The 20,223-nt window shown below is 39.3% G+C and overlaps 1 protein-coding gene across 10 annotated transcripts in view; it reads right to left on the bottom strand.

The window, feature by feature from the left end:
* kif1b (kinesin family member 1B) overlaps positions 1–20,223 on the bottom strand; it is a 48,658-nt gene that overhangs the window by 11,691 nt on the left and 16,744 nt on the right. Inside the window, exons 8-27 of one of the 10 annotated variants that reach the window (XM_028409038.1) lie at positions 19,843–19,920; positions 19,673–19,738; positions 19,478–19,495; positions 19,046–19,121; positions 18,478–18,556; positions 18,232–18,374; positions 17,572–17,613; positions 15,889–16,100; positions 14,873–14,952; positions 14,059–14,134; positions 12,917–12,996; positions 12,483–12,589; positions 12,308–12,391; positions 12,022–12,202; positions 11,866–11,938; positions 4,946–5,051; positions 4,166–4,314; positions 2,928–3,106; positions 2,421–2,558; positions 1,043–1,294 (exon numbers count right to left, since the gene is read on the bottom strand). In XM_028409038.1, coding sequence (XP_028264839.1) covers positions 1,043–1,294; positions 2,421–2,558; positions 2,928–3,106; positions 4,166–4,314; positions 4,946–5,051; positions 11,866–11,938; positions 12,022–12,202; positions 12,308–12,391; positions 12,483–12,589; positions 12,917–12,996; positions 14,059–14,134; positions 14,873–14,952; positions 15,889–16,100; positions 17,572–17,613; positions 18,232–18,374; positions 18,478–18,556; positions 19,046–19,121; positions 19,478–19,495; positions 19,673–19,738; positions 19,843–19,920 — 2,219 coding nt within the window. Of the gene's footprint in view, positions 1–1,042; positions 1,295–2,420; positions 2,559–2,927; positions 3,107–4,165; positions 4,315–4,945; positions 5,052–6,023; positions 9,840–11,865; positions 11,939–12,021; positions 12,203–12,307; positions 12,392–12,482; positions 12,590–12,916; positions 12,997–14,058; positions 14,135–14,872; positions 14,953–15,888; positions 16,101–17,571; positions 17,614–18,231; positions 18,375–18,477; positions 18,557–19,045; positions 19,122–19,477; positions 19,496–19,672; positions 19,739–19,842; positions 19,921–20,223 lie in introns of those variants that run through there. The other 9 variants (XM_028409040.1, XM_028409043.1, XM_028409041.1 and 6 more) reach the window with 9 other exon arrangements.

Here is a 20,223-nt window from a genome sequence, read left to right as displayed (position 1 = left end):
CCAGAAGGGGAGACACAAGGCCAAGACAGGGGGGAGATATCAATCTGCAGAATCTCTGAAGTCACAGTGACGCAGGTAGCTGAGCTACAGCTACTGCAGAGTCTGGCTGGCTTGAAGCCTGCACTGATCCATTGCTGTGTTTTAAGATTGGCACACAGTGTTTATTATAAAGCTAATATGTTTACAGCCGTGACACTTTGGTGCAATGTGTACTGTGAGTTCAAAAGCTGCTGCAGTATATTATTTCATTGTGACACAGAATTAAAACAAAGGCGAGTAAGTATGATCACATGAACTGCCAGTGTGTTAATACTAACTACAGTACAGTTTGGGAACATGTTAAAACAAACAAAGGTTATAAAACCAAATGATTATAACACAATGTAAAATAAAAACATAACAAAAAACAAGGTTTAAACAGTGATAAACAAAAAATGACAAAAAGCTAGTCGTCACAGCAAAGACACATATTTCACACACAGATGGGAGTTAATAGTCAGCACTGAGATGGCGGAGAATGAGACATCATGCTGGGAGGAGACAGGGAAAAGTGGCCTTTCAATTTCTGGGGAATAAAACTAAATTAACTCAAAGGCACACCATGACTAATCATATTACATTCAAAAGTGTCCAATTTATCCCTGACTGCTCTGAATACATGGCTCCTTATTGAAGGAGGGCTTTACTGAGGATTGACTCATGATTTTAGCTTCTGGTTTACCAAAATAATATGTGAAAAGATGATTTAAATTTTTTTTTTGTTTTTTTTTAGGAGTTTAAATCGAGGCAATTCAAGGATTGTTTTAAAGATGTTTCGCCACTCCCTTGTGGATCTTCAGTTCTCTCGGGGGTGGCGAAAGGTCTTCAAAACAAAACTGCCTCCATTTAAACGCTTGGAAATCCACACACATTAGTTTCAATGTATTTTTTCCTTCTTTTCGACATCTACAATTAAACTAGCTCAGGCCAACATCAGCCCTAATCTCCTGTCCCAGCCTGTGTGTATGGAGGACTAGGGCAATGCCAACTGCCTGTCACCAACCTTCCCACCAGGATGAACCAGGGGGAGCGGTCATAGAAGGGGTCCTGGCCATCACTGAAGATGTCCGAACCCTCCTCAGTGCCAGCGTCTGAGCTGGTGTCGTCCACAAATGCTTCATCGTCGATTAGGTCAGACATCTCGCTCTGGCGCTCGTCTGCCAGCTCAGTGATCTCAGAGTCCGTAGTAGAGAAGGTAGGTGATGGTGTGCGTTCGGCCAGGTGCTCATTAACACAGCCGTGGAAGATGGGGGAGCTGAGAGGGACGATGGTTGGGATGGAAAGAGTGGCGAGAACCAAGGAAAGGTAACAGTGTTTAAAAGGGTTAAAACAGGCCACAGTACCTCAGTGATACAATGCGATACAATGTTTCCTTTTACAAATAATCTCAAATTATTTCTTATCACTAATAAAAGATGTTTTTTGGATCATTTGACATGCAAACTATGCATTTCGTTTTACAGTTATTAGCCAACTGAAATCGTGAGAGCTATTGCAAAAGAAGCTGGATAAATTCAAAGGGGGTTAAAGTGAGGCATCTGGACTTGTAGAGTTTTCTTGAAGATGTTTTGCCGCTCATCTAAGCAGCTTCATCCGTTCTAACAGGTTTATATGTGGTGGAGGACCTCACCAATAGCTCTAAATGTTTCCATACTTACCTGTGTGGGTCTGACTGTGTCTGTGTCAGGTGTGTCTAATGACTCCCGGAGAAGCAGCGACATGTCTTCAAGAAAACTCTAGTCCTAGAGATGCCTCACTTTAACCTCTTTGAATGAAAATGACCTGGATGACTGAAAATCTTCATCAACATGGAGCCCAGGTATTAAGCTAATAGATGTCACAGCAGTTTATAGAAACATATTTTTGATCAAACCTCTTTCAAGGATTAACCAATAAATCTTCTCATATACTGTACAACATTTCTGATGAAAGTGAATAATATACATAATACTATAAATCTCCACATTAACAAGCTTTCATATGAATTACATGTCAACACAGGAGTGGTAACAGACACTACAAATATGATGCAAAAGGTAAATAAAACAGGAATAAAACCAAATATATGATATTACAACAAATATATGATAAAGGAAATAAATAAATAAAAAATAAAAACGATATGCTACAATACAGCAAACACAGCGAACAAAATCACCAATGTAACACATGGTTAAAAAAAATACAAAATGAATGAAAGAAAATTTACATGAGCAACAAAACATCAACAGATATATGATATAAATGATAATGCCCAAATATGTGACATCACTGACACGTGGGTGAAAGGGAAAAATACAACTTATACCAACAGAACAAAGAGTATTCAAACCGGTGGCACAGTCATACATGTATTATATGTATTTATTTGTGTTACATACCTGCCCACAAGCTTAAACCAGTGGAAACGATCATAGAAAGGGTCATTTCCCGTCAGAGTGCCCTCAACATCCTCCTGGTTGTTGGAGGCCAATTCTCCAGCTCGGTCGTACATCTCTCTCATCTTGTCCAACCTCTGCCTGCAAAAGATGACAGGGTACACTCAATATTAATGGAACCAAGATGAAAAACATAAGACAGACATGTACAGATGTCAGTCTCATCACTCTTCTGTATTTTTGCTGTTTCTGTTACTGAAGGTATGAAGAATAATCTAACACTAGACTGAGAGAACAAAGACCTGTTGTTTTTTATGCTTAACATGCATACAAAAGGTATTTTTTTTATGATTCATCTCTTTAAATTATAATGTGATCGCTTTGAGTGCTGGATGCCAACTTTGATAATAGTTGAGCGTTGGCATCATCGCTGTCTTCAAACATGCCTGGAGGATATAAAACTGAAGCCTATTGAAAAAAAAAATTGAGCAAATCTGCTCTTGGCATTACTTGAGTTTTTCAAGGGACCAGTAGTGTGTAGCTCCATTCTTCAGGTCCTGAACCTCCACAGCCACCACGGTGCGAGGGAAAGGCCTGACATCACGCTCTTTCTCTGGCTCCAGAAACAGGAGCTCAGGGGGCAGGGGTGAGTACAGAGTGTCTGTCAGCAGGACAAACTGGAACTGAACCTGGAGGAAAAGGAAGAATTAAAAGACATCAGAGCAAGTACATCCTCCATTTTGTGGCCCCTTTCATCCCAGTGTCCTCTGAGAACAAAGTGTTAAATCAATTAACAACACTGGATATAAATTACAGACCCTAAAGATAAAGCTAGTCTTGTGTAAATCACACTGCTCCGTCATTAGGGTGAGTTACACCACTGAAGCCTAGCTTTAGATTTGTGACACAGTCGATTTCTGTCTGTGACAATGAATCAATACTGTGCTCTAGATGTTTTAAGACTGAAACACACAGTTGAGACTGCCTTGGATTATTTAGACATTATTTGGCTTAGAGTTTAGGAGTTTAGGCTTCAAATGTAATTGGACAAACACTGTTCACATGAAATAAGACGAATCAAATTTATTACTTTATGGAAAGTCTATGACTGCCTGAAGTCATCTAAACATCACCAGACACTCTGTGTCTCCCTCGTGATGTTCTCCCAGGCCTGAAGACAACATCATGAGAGTTTGTGTTAAAGGGTCTGGACAGCACAAGATGTAGTGATGTCATGAGTGGCAGCCAAACACCCCAGGACCTGATTGATTATTGCCATGAGGGTGACTCATCTCTGTGTGGTTGCCAGTAAATATGTTCCTTAAAGAGAGAGGAAGACTGGGGCTGACCCAAGATTATACATAACATGTCTTCCTTAAAATTGCTCATGGACAAATGTTAAAATATTCTGTATGAAGAGGAAATTCTGAACCTGCTGAATTCTGCTATTTGTATGTAGAAACATCTGTGTATTGGAGGTTGTGGCTTTCTAACAAGAGCAAAACTGTGTTGGAAATGTAAAAATGTAACTTTTCTATATTGTATAGGGGGATGTAGTGTTCAAGTTTAGACTTTGACACCTGCTTTATTGTAGTTGTGCTTTTTTATTTAAAAATGTCTCTATTTCCCATTTATTAATGTTATCATTTAACCTTTCAGTTAAACATGTTCTGCAAATAATTTTTTAGATTTAATTTTTTTCTTTACTCTCAGAGCTACTGCAGTAAAGTAAACTAAATTTTACTCACTTTTTTCTTCAGCTCCACACTGATAGCATTAGCTTCCTTCAGGTAGACAGCATTCCCCCACAGCTGGTCACGGAGGGAGGTGAACTGATGGTACCTCCACTTCCTGAAGGCCCACTGAGCCAGCTCAAACTCATGCTGAGTCCATGGCACTGTGAAAGGAGACAGAGGCAGTGTTGACAATATACCATGGCAGCCTACACATTAAAACACTCTCAGTTTAGTAACAACAACATAAAAGGACCAGACTAATAGCCAGATCACCACCCATTTTAACCCATGTGGAATATTCTGTCACATTTACTTTAATTCATTTAGGAAGCAGTGACTGGTTTCACTGCGAGGTGTTCAGGAACGTCCACTTACTGTGTATCAAATTTACAACTTTATTTTGACCAGACATGCTAGCTAGGTAGTCAGATAATACCATACTCATGTGATACATCTTTCATATGCACTGATTGATAGAAAACTCAAGTATGGTCCTTTACACATTATGTAAAACAGTGTAAGACATTAGTATCATGTTTTATTCAAAATGAATTAGAGAATACCATATTTATGAGCTTAATACCTGAGAAGTGATATTAGTATGGCTCTATTAGCAGGTTTAATCAAATGAATATGACATTCTAAGTATAGAAAAATACTGTACGCACATCCAAGTAGTTTAGGCTCTAGACACAAAATGTGGAAAATAACACAATTTACTTATTTATACCCAACTTACTTATAGAACATATAACTTAAAATGTTTGAAGTTTGAAAGTTCATTTTACACACCTTCTTCTTCCTCTTCTTCCTCCAACTCTTCTTCATCAGGGGTCTCAGCTACCAGAGAACGAGTCTCCACCTGTTTCTGGAGTTCCTGCAATTTGCTCTCATAAACCTGGACACCAACACACAAAGAAGGAAGAGAATGCAGACAGCTGTCCGTCAGATGGCTCTGTAATGCCTGATGTTTTGACAGTACAATGTAACATGAAAATGGGTTTATATGAAGGAGTTTTGTTGTTTCTTTATACATTATAATTTACAATGTGAAGTATATCAAGTGTTCATAATAAAATATCTATATATTTCAGAACTAAACAGCAAGCTGTTGTAAAAACATAGTTATTAGTTTAGAAATTAGTCTTTTTTTATAATTAGGGAGGTGGTTAAATTGTTGACCATTTTTATTAAACAGCAGAAATTGACCTGGAAATAAAACTTTATTAACAAAAATGAAGGAAAAATGTTGTGGCTGGAATGGGAGAAGAGAGGTGCCGGTAGAAGCTGAATCAACTGTAATCCAATGAGGGGCGCCATCATCAACAGAGCAGGACAGGCTGTGGTCCCGATGACCTCATCCTGTTTGTTCACAGTCTTCTGGGAAGACAATGCAGCCTTTTAATTTGTCAATGACCTCCTCCCTGCTGAAATCCTACCAACAAGCTACAAGCTGAATTCTCTTGACTCAATGAACCTACAGAAATCCAAAGGTTTTACTGAAAGTAACGGTACATGCTGCTCCCAAAATGATCACAATACAGCATTTTGTTTGTAAACTGAATGAAGGTAACGCCTAAAAGAAATGCCTACATTGAACAAGTGAAAGACAGTTAATGCAAACAAGTCCAACCTTTCACCCCCTCCCAAAAAGTAAGCATATTTGTAACACCGCCATAATAACCTAATACAGTGATAAGAAAGGGTCAATCTCAATTCTCTTTGCTTCATTTAAAGCAGAAGTCTGAGGTTCTCAGATTTAATCAAAATATTACCATTAGCTTTAACCTGTCTGTGTTGCGCATGTATAAACCTGATCCTATAATCATACTGGTTTACTGGCAATGGAAAAAATACCACCCACATTAGGTCAGATAACTGAACATGGAACACGTCATTTTATTTAAGTCATACTTTGAAAATAAACCTCCAGCGACACAGAGATGCATGAATGTCCTTTTTTTAAACTATGAACAATATTATTCCCATAGATACTGTAAGTTTGCACAAGGTGCTGATTAAAGAGCAACACATATTGATACACAGTCACAATGAGGCACTTGATACTGCACATCCAAAAAAACAATGTACAACAGATTATCTGATTTGAGACCTAGCATAGTTATATGTATAATTTATAAGAAGAAGGTTACATTTATGTTGTGTCCTTTCCAGCTGTGGCCATCAGCACCAGAGAACAAGTTAAGTAACATTTATTAGGGCTGCAGAAATGTTAACTATTGCATGCAAAGATAGTCAAAGACATGAGGCACAAGCTGGCTGCATATGTCAGAACATTTGGTTTTTGTTACAGCCTAGTAAGGCAGATTATATAGTGTCACAAGTGAATAGTATAAAACTGGGAATAATTCCATCATTCCAAACTCGAGTTTAGACATTTTGATACTCCTCACAGATCTCCCCCATGCTGCTGCTGCTGCTGCTGAGTGTCACAGTTTCTCTGAATTGACTTAATGGACATCTTGTATTGATAATTGATGGGTTCTGTTAAAACTACAAATACTGCAGGGAAAAGATAGGCAGACATGCTGCTTGATCCAAATACGCAAAACAACTGATTTCATAGAACATCACTCTGATATATATACCTACCCAGGTTGCATGATTATATAGGATATATGTAAATCAAGGCAGAAAATCTCATTTGATATGGATATTTCTTCTGAATAATGTTATGCAAACATTTCAAGTCTTTGTTTGTCTTCCAACATTTTCAAGGCGAGTCTTTGGGAACCATGACAACACTCTGTAGGGTATCCATGTGAAACACAGTGAAGTCTGTGCTTACTCACTGAACCACAAACTCAAAATGTAATTTCAAGACCGGATGAAGCCAAAATCAGAGCTCACTTCAAAATGTGCGGATGGAAAATTAACAGTTTGAACTGTTTACAGTTTACAACTTTTAATCAGGCATCATTTGCATGAACTTATTAGCTAGTTTAATGTCATTGCATTTCAGCATAGTGGTGCTTATACTTCATGGCACCTTCATTGAAATCCAGGGTTCAAGAAGTTTAAGTTCAAGAAGAAAGGAATTTTACAATTTCTTGTTGTTTAACTTTAAAATTCACCAACTAATCTCACAGCTTTTCCAGGACTTGAGGAAGTGATACAAATACTGGTAAATGGGTGCCAGTGGACTTTTTTTAAATTTTAGAAAAATAGAGTGAAAAGTTAGAGTGAAATTCTAGGATCAAGCATATAAGTGGCTTATTAATAATCAGTATATTATTACTAAAAAGTTAGTTTTGGTTAGGCATGATGCTTCCTGAACAAAATTTGGCTAAAACCTGTGCATGGCCGTTTAATTGTAAGGAATAGAGAGTGTAGCAGGATTACTGAAGAGGATTATGGCCACTATAACTCTGAGTTTAAAATGATAACTTAAATGGCCCTAATCCACTTCTGTGCAGGATTAATACAGTTAGTGCATTAAAAGGCACTTTTTGAATACCACTTTCATCAACTACCGTGTCAGCCAGTTTAAAAAGGCACACTAGTGCATAAAGTCATTCCTTAACACATTCCAAAATGGTCTTAAGATCCCAGATCTAGGCCAATGATTTATCGCAGAAAAATGATGTATGAGGTACAACAAAAATTGCAAAAAATAATTCCATATAATAATTCTCCCATCCTATCATTCAGTTTTTTCACTCATAGAAATAATATAAATATATGATGAAAATTAGATGGTGCAATGTGTTCATACTGTAGTGGCTAAAAAAACATTCATCATTAATCAACACTAAAATGGCAATGATGTAAACTTAGAAATGTATCTGTGAACAATTTTGGCAAATTAAAGAGTGATTAATGAATTGTCACACATGCAGATGAAGTAGGCATGGTATGTCCCTTCTGAAAGAAAAGAGTCCCCTTATCTCTTGGCTTTAAATCCTGATGACAGCTCTCCCAGTTCTACTGATGACAATGCACAAAATGCAGCAAAAAATGGCATATATTATGATAACGATGCTGAAAAATGTCTTCTTTTTTTAATAAAACAATACTTGGATCAACCAGTAACACACCAATCCAGTGCAAATGTCACAGTTTAGTCAGAGCTGTTGTGATCTGTAATGTGTTCGCCTACGTAAGTGTATGAGACTAGTCGCTCATCCAGTCAAACTGTCGTCTCTCTGCTGGCTTTTAGATTAGGAGCAGACAGTTGCCTTCGCATTCGGGGAGGTGCCTGAAAATTGATTGGATGGTTAAAGTGGTCATTGTGATGGTACTGCTGGTAGCCATTGTAGCTGCTATCTGCATACATCATGCCATTATAGTGGCAAGGCTGCTGTTGATGATGGTGAGGCTGGGGATGTGTGGGCTGGGTCTGATGGTGGCGGGGCTGGTAGAAAGCCTGTGCGTGCCTCCTGTTGTTCTCAGACTGCTGCAGAGACTCCATGGAGCCAGAGGGGCGCTGGCGGTGATTAAAGGAGTTGCTGCGGATGCGTTCCTGGGGCTGCTGGTGTTGGTTGTTTCTATAGTTATGTCTGTGACCCTGGTTTGAACCTTGTTCAAAGTCTTTGCTTTTGCGTTGAAAGGTTGGACTTGGTAATGCAGGAGTGATTTGGACAACTGAAGCAGCCATCTTCTCTCTAGACTGTTCTCCTTCTGGAGGCTGGCTTTCTTCCTCTTCTTCCTCTACAGCTTCTTTGGGGACCTTTAGCTCTATAACCTGCTCATCTGTAATTATGATGTGAGTACCAGGGCTCCATGAGTTGCGATGCTTGGGGTTACTTTTGAAGGGGAAGCGTAGTTTGCGGTCTTCTGGGGGTATAAAGCGATGTGGACCAGTATGTCGACGCAGCTGCTTGGAAATCTCTTGCTGCTGAAGATTCTTGAGGCGTAACTGCTCTTGACGCATCCAGCGCATGTGGCCTCGCTTTAGGGTCGAGTCATCTCCTGTATTTTGATCTGTTTGTGAATCCACATCCTCTTCGTCAGGCTTTTCAGGCACAGGAGGTTTCCCTTCCCATGGGCTTGGGTTTTTGCTTGCACATGTAGAGGCACTGACACTAGGAGATTTCTCTTGGCCTTCTGGGGTGATTAAAGGAAGGACCTTTTCCATTTTGACCATTTTGTTCCTGAGAGCACGGATTTCCTCATCTTTCATGTTATTCTGTTTCTTAACCTCCTGCAAAATGTCCTCAAGTTTATCAATGTGAACTTTGAGTTCATCCATAACAGCCCCTCCTGGTCGAGCTCCATTGGTTATTACATCCTCAATACGCTCATCACCAACTCCAACAGTGTCCCAAACATCCCGAGCCACTGCCCTCCACGAGTCCCGCTCGTTGGGGTCTTTCTTGGTGTAGCTAGCACAAAGCTCCTTCATCTTTACAATAGCCAGTGCCTCAATTTCCTGCCGCGTGTGGCGGAAATCATTGAGCGCTACTTCGTAACAGATTTCCTTGACCGCCTGTATCTTCAAGTCAGAGATGGTCACCCACTTGGAGTCCTTAGTAATGCGGCGTCGCTGAGGGATCTGGTACATTTTAACAGGCTCTCTTCTTTTCCCACTGCTGGGTAAACCACACTTTTTCACTATGGTTTGCAGCTTGCTAGGAGGTAGCTTTTCCCTCAGGGAAGTGATCAGTCTCCAGCTCTCCTCACAAGACCTCTTATCTGAGTCATCCCCACTATCAGAGTCTCCATCCTTGAGAAAACAACACAGGACAAACCAAATGGTTCCCAAAAATAGGAGAAATTACAATGGGAAATCAGGGAGAGGATGAAATGATGGCTTTTAAAAAAGAATGAATAAAAAGTATAAATATGCAACATGGGAACTTCACGCTAAATAAGAACAGGATGGTCAGTCTTTTGCTTAGAAACAGTGTCATGATGTCATAATTTTTTAATTTAGGTTGACTACTATGCTTTAATAATATGTAATGTTTCACATACATCATTATTGTACTAGATGTATGAAAACATGCATTTCATTTCCAGAATTTACACTCAAAAATAAGTTAGAGAAATAACCAAATCAACAACAAACAGTGGCTTCCATTGACTTTCTTGTCAGTTTTACTTCCTTATATATGTCCAGTGAAACAGTAATAGAGATATGAATTTATGATGATAAAATGATGATGAGAAAGGGGGGGATGTTCCCAATGTTGCATATTGATATTAAAAGTAAAGGTAAAGCATGTCTATCATGATTAGAAAGGAAATATCAACAGAAGATGGCTGCCGATTGTAGTGTATGGTTCTGTGATAATCCTCTTCTTAATTGATTTTTTTTTTTTTTTTGAAAGCTGGGTCCCAAACATGCTACAGTGGCATGCGTGTAGATGGATTTTGGAGCTTTCCCCCTTTAGTCCAGAAGGTTTGAGTGGCTTTAGTATTAGCGGTGAGTTAGAGGATAGTGTTCTTGCAGTTGATCAGAAAGCCAGTAGAGAGAGGACAGGCAGAAGTGAGGCTAAGTGTTAATCAACTACAAGAAAGTTGTTAGTTAAAAAAAAATAAATGCAGTTTCTCATTTTTGTAGACAACGTACATTACAGATCACAACCAGTGGGTACAAATTCATGTCTTTTGTATGGGACTGTATCTCTAGCTAGGGTTGGACAGCTTATGTGCCTGGGAGTCTGAAAAATACTGTATGCATGTAGTTCTGCTCATATAACCACCAGAATATGAAGGGAGTCTGTGATTCACTGATTCAACTGTGAGCAATGATAACTCTGTTGTTGAGCCATGCCCCCAGTGAGCTACACAGATGCTAGCAAAGAGAGGTAGCCAAAGAAGTCAATGAGAAACCACATTGTCACTTTCTGTCAAACACTACAGCAGGAATTTGTTATCACAATGCATTGTACATGTCAGCAACTGCATTGAAGAGATGAAACTCAGAACAAAACAGAGCAGGAAAACTAGAATAGAAATCTAATCCAAGCAAATCAACAGCCACTTCAGAGCTGACCAGATCAACAGCAAACACTGCAACTTAGTCCAGGACCAGTACTAGAAGAGTTAAGAAAACATGCTATTATCATGAACCATGCAAAAGCAGCATTACTTCAAAAGAGCAAAAAGTGTGTTTCACTGTTTTCTGATACCGAATCAGCTTAAAGGTGCACTTCATGTCAAATAATTTTTTGCTATAAGCTGCTGTTTTGCAAGATTCAGATTCACTAGAGAAGACACAAGAAATGGGGATATGGGGATTTGAAAAGGGGAAAGCTAAACAATCTAAGTCTCAATCAAACTGCTATAGAAAAATCTGTTGAACACAAGAGGAAGGCAAGTACAAGCTCATCTGTCTCAAACCAGAAAAACGTCCATGCAAGAAGAGCAGACATGCGCTAGGAGTGTGATTAACACACACACACACACACACACCTCAAGTTGTCAGAACTCTGAGTGAGAATTAGTACTAGTCAGATTTAAATGGACCAATTGAAACTATTATCCAAAAACACGCTTTCCAGTTGTAACTGACCATGCTTTAACTTTAAATTCAACAATACATTGCACACAAAACATCATGGACTAGCTGGGTCTCTCAGGAAACTGTCTCTAACTACATTCTAACTAACTTGCAAAAAGGAAACGTATACTTGACTCCTAACAAACCCACACTGCACTTATCACTAACATGTTACAAACATCTGTAATCATGGTGGCACAAAACATACTTAATACATCAAAATCATTTCAGCGTATGTACTCACCAAACGCTGTTGTTCCAGAAGTTGGTCTGCTTCTTCCTTCTCCTTTTTGTACAGGATTTCCATCTCTGTGAGCCTACAGAGACATTGTGAAACACATGAAATAATTTCTATGTGAACCCATTTGATAAGAAATCAATAAAAAAATTGCAATCATACCTTTTCTCCATTTCCTGTTTCATGTCAATGCCCTGTTTTTCCAGGAGCTCTCTCTGAGCAAATGTCCAATCCACCGGCTCCACAGGGGTTTCAGCGGAGGGGGTCTTCTCCCTTTCGGCTCTGGCCTGCTCTGGGTGGTTGAACCGGAAAACGTGATTTTTGCCCATAATGATACGGTTGCCTGAAAGATAGCGGCAAAGGAAAATATGTACATATGTATGTACAGGAAAAAGACAAAAACATTTACAGTTCATTTATAGATTTATGCACGAAGATCTGTGTGTACCTGATCGAAGCTGGATCGCATCCTCAACGCGCTTCCCGTTGACGTAGGTCTCTGATCCCTCGCATGGCACCAGCAAGACAATGACTTCGAGAAACACCAAACAAACCGATCATCAGTCAGTCAATCAATCTGAAGGGCTTATCTTTTATATTTAAGCAAGCAAATTATGTCTCACCATCTCCGTTAGCATTCCTTTCACTGCGGAAGATGCAGTGTTCTTCTCTGATATGAGCCCCACTTAAAACGATATCCTGCCGTCTTTCAGCATCTGCCTGACCCACCCTGAAACAATCACAGAGGCCATTTTGAGAGATTGCACTCTGACTCTCATTGTGTTGTCAGCCATTTTGGGAAAAGAGCTCCAGCAGCACAAGTTAAATGGCACCATAAGTTACTATCCCCCTGAGGTGCAAATGTAACAGGATACTCAACAAGAATAAACTACAGAGGGAGCCAAAAGGGCAGAAAAGTAACTTTAGACAATAAAAATTGAGACCAGTGGAACATTTTGAGCCTCTCACAGTTCCATTTGCTAAACCCTGCCTGGGAAAAGTGCGAAATCGTTCAACCTTATCTGCAGCATCTCAGTGTCATTCAGGTTTTATTTACCTTGTAATTCCATCTTTGATGTAATAGAGCAGACACTCCGACATGAGAGGATCCTCATTCAGGTTAACCAAGTGTGGAGTCTACAGATAAACACAAGAGGTAGATAACACAGTGTACTATAAGATCATTTTGCTGCCCTGCTAGTGAAGAAAAACATTTTACCATCTCTAGTCTCATATGTCACAGAGGCACAAAGAATGAGCCTACAGTACAAGTTACACCTTCAGACCACCAACCTTTTGAGGGGAAAACACCCCATTAAAATCTGTATAAAGATCACAAGGCTTCTCGGTGAAATGCTAACCCATGGAGAGGCAATGAGTGTGAAAGAAGAAAAACAAATTAATGGAGGACGAATGGATGTGAACAAAAGGTAACTAGAACACATCAATGAGCAGAAGATAAGAGGTTAAAACATGCAAAAAAGGATTCATGTCAAGAGGGACATTTTATAAAATCATCAGAGTAGTGAGAGATGGCAACAAATAATCAGGGATTAAAGTTACTAAAGCACGTCTATAGGTCTATGTGTTGCTGACAAACAATGCTGCTTCTGCCTGCTGAAATGGAAGGGAGAGTGAGTAGAATGGACCACTGACTAATTTAATGAGCCTAACGAGAGCGGTGAGAAATCTAAGCAGCTAGAGGACAGGTTTCAATAAGCTACAGAGATCTCAGTATCACTGTATATTATATAAAAATAAGAAACTTTAATACAAAACTAATCTTAATACACTCCAACATCAATTTAAATGGGCAGGGAAACTACAGATGAAGCAACAACTAAAGATTCAACTAAACTGGCAGTCATGGCACTACTACTACTACTAAAGGTGCCTTGCCTACTTCTTCAAATAAACAAACCTTCTTGACAGGAAAACAATCAAACTCCTCATCAAATGGCCTTTCATGGCTAAGCTGAATGTGGAAAATCATCAGTGGAGAGACAGAAAGGATGAGACAGTGAATGGTGAGAATAACCAGTGACAGAATAGGGAAGGTTCTCATGGAAAAAGACAACATGGAAAACTGACATGAGGTAGTGATGGATGAAGGAAGGGTGTGAATCACCACCATGGGAAACTTGACACATGCCACTGTCAGTGTCTGTGTCTGATAATATTCCCTTCAGTCTGCCCTACCTTTTTAGGAGAGAATACACCCAAAGTGCCTCCATCTTCACGGATTGCCACACCCATTTCTGCAAGCAAAGCCTCTCTGTAATGAAGGCAAACATTAGATTAGATTGACCTCAGTCTTTACACACTTATTCCTTCCTTGAAAAGACTTTCTGCAACATTTATTTTCACCAAAGCCTTTTTTCTTGATAAGTGAAAGAGGGTGAGGATGGTCTGCAACATTAGAGAGAGTGATGTGTGGTATAACTGGCAGAGAATGGCACCACCAAGACTCAGTGGACAGACAGTAACATGGTTGATGTCTGCAGGCACAGATGAGTGGATAAAGGGTGTGAGGGGTGTTTGTGTAGCAGAGTATGCTGACAAAGAAAGGAAATGAAATGGACAGAACTGGTGCAAAGGAAAGAAGACAGATAGGTGAAGAGAGTGAGTGAGACAGCAAGGAGGGGCAAAAAGTCACAGACAAAGATTTAAGGGGTGGTTCAAGGATTGAGTTATGGTCTCTGAGGACTGGTTCTTAGATGATTTGTCAAACCATGTGGGAAAACACAGAGGAAATGCTGATAGTGTTGGTTTTAGATGTACACATAAAAAGGGAATTATACAAGCAGCATGACATCTGACACAGCTCAAAACCTGCATGAAGGGGGTGTTAATGTCAGATTGAGAAATCCTTTGTAATAATGGGTCACACAGACACCCCCTGTAAGACGTCAGAAAAATGTGGAGGGAATTATCAACCCCCTCCCTCCCAACCCTGCACACACATGCTTTTAATAGAAAATGAAGGAGATGAACAGTGCCTGCCTATACTGACCTCTCCATACGGATTGCTTCAGTCTTCCGCAGTTTTTCTTCCCAGGTTTCATTGAGCTCAGCAATGATCTTTTCTGATTCCTGAAAAAACAGGCAAAATGTGAGGAAAACCTCTGAGATGTTTAGTAACAAGAGGTCCAGTCTAAATTATTTAGGATACAACCTAACAACCTAAAACTACATTTTTTTATGTCATGATATGTACTCTATATATTCAGTTCAACGTGTTGTTGCTGTCAATGTTATAATAAAGCAGTGTATTTCTCTCAACACTACAATGAACTATATAGGTTCTCTATACATTCTATCTTTAGAATCTTTTGCCTCTTTCCTAATAAAACTACAAGCCAATAAGACTGAATCTATTTTAGTCCAATTTCCTCCGTGTTTGCGTTGGTGCTTGACGTCATTGGATGACAGACAGCCTGGGCACCACGGTTGCCGTGGAAACTGCTGCTCCTCATGGCTGGCTTGTTGCAATTCTATGTGCTACCTTATCTACAGACTGAGTGAGTCTACTGTGAGTGGGAAAAATATGAAGGCTCAGAGGTTGAATGAAAACTGATACGCAAAACGGGTCTTATTAAAGGCTGTGTGTGGGCTAAAATTAAACAGCCGTCTTGACGTTCAATGATTTCACTGAGCAAATGTTACAAAGGCGTGCGATGTTGAGGCTTTTCTTTTTCACAATTACTGTGTAACCACTTTAAAAAGATGCACAAACTAGTGCACTTTGTACCTTCATTTTATATTTTTATATCAGTATTAATATTATGTTTACTTTTATTTAATTATAAATACAAATTTATCACAGCAGGAAAAAAGCTGTAAAAGCAAAAATTTAAAAAGGCTGAATGGCAGAAAGACACAAACAAAAGTTTTTCAGATTTGTCATGATTTAAATTTAGAGATTAATATGCACAGATTTAGGGCTTTTTTGGCAGTAATCAGAGAGCAGTGGGACTTAATTAGACAGTGTGATTTGAAGACTGCTGCATCCTTCAACAGCCACTTTACCTTGAGTCTCTCAATGGCCTCTTCTCCTCCAGGCGTGGACATGATGCGCTCCTGGATGCTGGTGACTGACTGCAGGCCCCCCTGGCTGCACAGTGAGCCAGAGGATGGAGAGGCTGTCAAGGAACCAATAGGGGCTGTGGAGAAATGGCCAGGGCGTTGGTTCTCTGAGGCTATCAAGTATCTATGCTTATTGTTCTGAATGTCTTTGAGGTCTAAGCCAACAACAAGAGACAGAGAGAAAGAGAGAGAAAACAGAAAGAGGAGGGGTAGGCCCAGGAGAGGATAGAGAGAATAAACCACATAAAATGGAGAAACCAAATATTAAACAGAGAGAGAAGAAGATGGGGAAGAGAAAGGACAAGGGGGAGGAAAGACCAATGTAAGACACACATTGTACATCAAAGGGTTAAGACAAACACCCAGCATGATGGGCAGCTACAGAGAGCAGTTTTCACTACAGATAGGTTGATAAGATTCAGCCTCTTTATAAGAGAGGACTGTTTTATGAGGTCACAATTACAGTGTAGAGCAATTAACTCTGAGCTCTTAATTTATATTGTGTGTGTAAAAGTTGAAAGGATAATAGAATGCTGTGTGAAAACTGCTAACAGTATCATCTACAGGATGGAGAAAGAGATGGAGATTGCAAAGGGTTCGGCAGGAAGACAGATGAGAGACACATGCTGCCAAAGTTCAGCCTGCAGTTGAATCAACCGATTCATTGAACTCACACACACATACACACAGAAACATCTACCATAGCAGAGCCACAGTGGCCTTGGTTAAAGGTCAGGCAGCTCATGTCAATATAATGGTCTTAGGATCTCCGAGGTAATACACACTCTGTTCTCCAAGACACCAGCAAAACAATAATAATATTAATAATAATAATAATAATAGAAGTTTTGAGTGGTGCTGACATTTTGGGACATGGGCTTTTCTTGATAAAGAAAAACAGACCAAACATAGAGCAGGAATGCTTAAAATGTTTACCCTGCAAATCAGGTCTGCTCAGAAACACTATTAGCACACAGGGTAAGAGGGAGGGTGGGGTTATGGAATTTACATTAGTGGGCACACTACACTATTAAAGCACAAACTATTAAAGTTAGTAAGTACCTCTGGTGCAGCTAATTAGAAATGTAAAATATATGCACCTTTACGTCTGTAGATCTGAGCCTCACTTTGAGAACTCAGAAGTGGTATTCTAAAGCTTTGAGCACCTGCAGTGATTAGTGAAAGAAAACAAAATAAAAGGCAGAAAGAGCACTGACATGGTACACAAGGTTAAAAAAGTGAGACATGGTTATAAAATTATGAGTTGGTGTTGGGGGTGGGATCTACTAAAAGACTATTTTAAAAGTTGGGTTTATAAAAGATTAATTCCTATTTTATGATGCAGTTGGATCTGAGCAAATAGCTGCCTCACCCTATTGTTCTGAAAAAACAAAAGCAAGCGCAAAGCATGCTAACCTAGTGGCATGCTAACCCTTGCCATTAGCACACCAACAGAAGCCTTGCATTTCAGAGTCTCTTTCTAATATGTATTTGCTTTATTTAAGCAATTACATGCAAAGCTGGCAGCCATTTTAATATAAATGTAATGTGGGTCATAAGCAATGTTAGCTATCATTAGGGTTAATAGTGGCATACAATGCATTGCACTATCACACATATACACACATTTGATTCCACTTCCTGGGTAATCATCCCCCATAGGATCAACTGAGAGGAAGCAGGAAAAGATGAGAAGGGTCAAAGGTCAGCGCAAGTAGAATGAGAGGAAAAGGTTACAGATATTTTTAAGAGAGTTGAATGGTAACGATAACAAGGATGGGAAGAAATGCCATGGAATAACTTGTTAAGTGCCATGACTTTAAGCATGTTATGAGCAGGCATTAGCAAGAAAGCAGGTTATTAATTACATCAGCTTTTAGAACTGATTAATGGGTGTATTATGTCTCTAACTGACGAGGCTATGAGCCTTACGTACAGCAAATGAAGAGTGATGTTTTTTAAAGACACTATTTGCATTATCAGCCATAATCACCCAATTACTTTATCATCTGACTCCTAGAATATCAAGATACTTTATCAAAATGTAATTAAAATGTAATTACAAAATCTCCTTAGTAAAGAGGCATAATAAACCAGTATAAAGATTTTTACTTTTGTAACTGTTTTTAGTTTAGGCACAAGAACAAGCACTGTGGTGGAAACAAAGATGGCTGAATGCAATGAGACAGTAATGAAGGTACAAGATGTTGCCAGCTTGTGGTAGGGCCTGAGAGAAAGAAGATGCTGTGTGGCTGCAGAGATGGCCAACAGCATGAAAAAACTCACTGTCCAGGATGTCTCCCAGGCCCTGGGCACGCAGCAGTTCTTTTAGTCGAGCCACTTCATCCTTAAGATCACGCACCAACTTGTTGTTGGGATCCTCGTTGATGACAGCATTACATTTGATGTTCTTGGCTCGGTCAGCATAGCTAAAAGAAAAAAAAAACTTCAATTAGGAAGGGTTTGAAAATCTAAATACACTGTTGACTATAATTAGTCAGTTAATATCTATATCCTGGACAGAAACCTTACCGTAGTGTGCTGAGGGTTTCATCATAGTTGATATCTGCAGGACTGAGGGCTGCTACCATAGCTGTTCTCGAGTTTCCACCTGATAACAAAAGAATAGGAACATCAATTATGTGATACTGCAGTGGTCATTTTTAACGGACTGCAGAGCTATACAACATTAGCATTTGTTTTCAAATGCCACATGATTTCCCCTGCACAACGAAGAAAAAACACAAATGCCAACATGAGAACTAAAACAAATTAATATGATTTCAATTTTCTCAGACTGAACTATTATTAAGCCTTAAACCACCAAGACCTGAGATCAACAGAACATATATGCATGACCTCAGGTGGACGAGTGTGCTTGTCTAGTTAGGTTGAAATACAGCCTGCTGATCTGACAGTGTTCTTAAATTGGCAGAGAGTAATGTAGACAAGCTCCAGTCATTTATTTAACTCCTACTTCCCATTCCATTACACAAATAGATCAATCTATCTTGCTGTCCAGTAATAAGAATTTGACTACACAGTTTATAGGCAGGCTGAAAAATTCCACAGTATTCCATTTATCAAGAGATGTTCATACCAAGGTTTTCTCTCAGCAGCCACGTTAGTACAGAGTCTCTATATGGGATGAAGTCACTCTTCTTTTTCTTCTTGCTCTGCAAAAAAACAAAACATTAATATATCAGACAGAAAAAATAATGTACAAATGTAAAACAAATGTAAGCTTTATTTACGGTATTATTAAATTCATGGATGGCAGTATAAATACTATGATGGAACAGGATTAAAAACCTCTTGTGTAACAGACAAGTGGTCGGGTAAAATGAGAAGGCAGATTTGTTGCACTTTTGCTGATGTGCAATGATTGTGGACATGAAGCACAGCAGTAAGTTGATAAAGAAGCAACTGCTGCAAAATCTCTGCAACCTTAACATTAGCCATAGCAAAAGGCAGTCAAATCTGTCTCTTGGGATGAATCGGCGGTTAGTGGTTGGCCTGTCAACGGGTTTACCTTGCTGGTACAGTTGTCCTTTTTAAGCAAGCATTACAAGGACAAGAGAAGAAGAGAAAGCAGAGGGGCAGACATTACAGCATGCCAGGCTCAAAACATTCATTCCTTGAGAAGGCAGGGTCAAGTTGTTGAAGGTGTGAGAAAGGCTACGGGAGAGGAAGACAGAACGAGGTAGAAATGAATACAAACACTCACCACTTCAGCCAAGGCAGAGATAACTTTTCCTAACGTGGTGAGAGATTTGTTGATATTTGCTCCCTCCTGCAACCGAAGATAAAAAATGATTTCAGAACCGTCATGATAATATTAGCAAATTGTATAATGATGTGTATAATGATGCATGTGTTTGTGTATGTAAGTCTTACCTTTAGCCTAGTTCCTTTAGCACCAGTGGAATCTGCCCGTTCACTTCCTGCCAGATCTACCAGACTAATTTTACTGACCTGTAGGGAGAGATTAAATGCATTTAAAAGTTTACCATTAAAAAGAAGAAGAGTTAGAAATATGTGGCACTTTTGGACATCATAATAATTACAATTTCAAGTAGAAGTTTTTTTTCAAATACCCCATCACTGATTAATTTAGCATCCCTAATTAAATGGTAACAAACTGAACAGGAGGATATAAGTGAACCAATAAATACAAGAGATCAAGCATAAAAACATATCTGGAGAGAAGTGTAACGCATTCTAAACATTTGACATTCCTGTCAAGTGAGATACAGCAAAGCTGTAAAATCTGATAGA

Source organism: Parambassis ranga, chromosome 7 (genome assembly GCF_900634625.1).
Source record: "Parambassis ranga chromosome 7, fParRan2.1, whole genome shotgun sequence".
In the NCBI taxonomy this organism is placed as follows: domain Eukaryota; kingdom Metazoa; phylum Chordata; class Actinopteri; family Ambassidae; genus Parambassis; species Parambassis ranga.
Note: the sequence above shows the minus strand (reverse complement) of the source record. Positions and strands in the feature narration are given on the sequence as shown.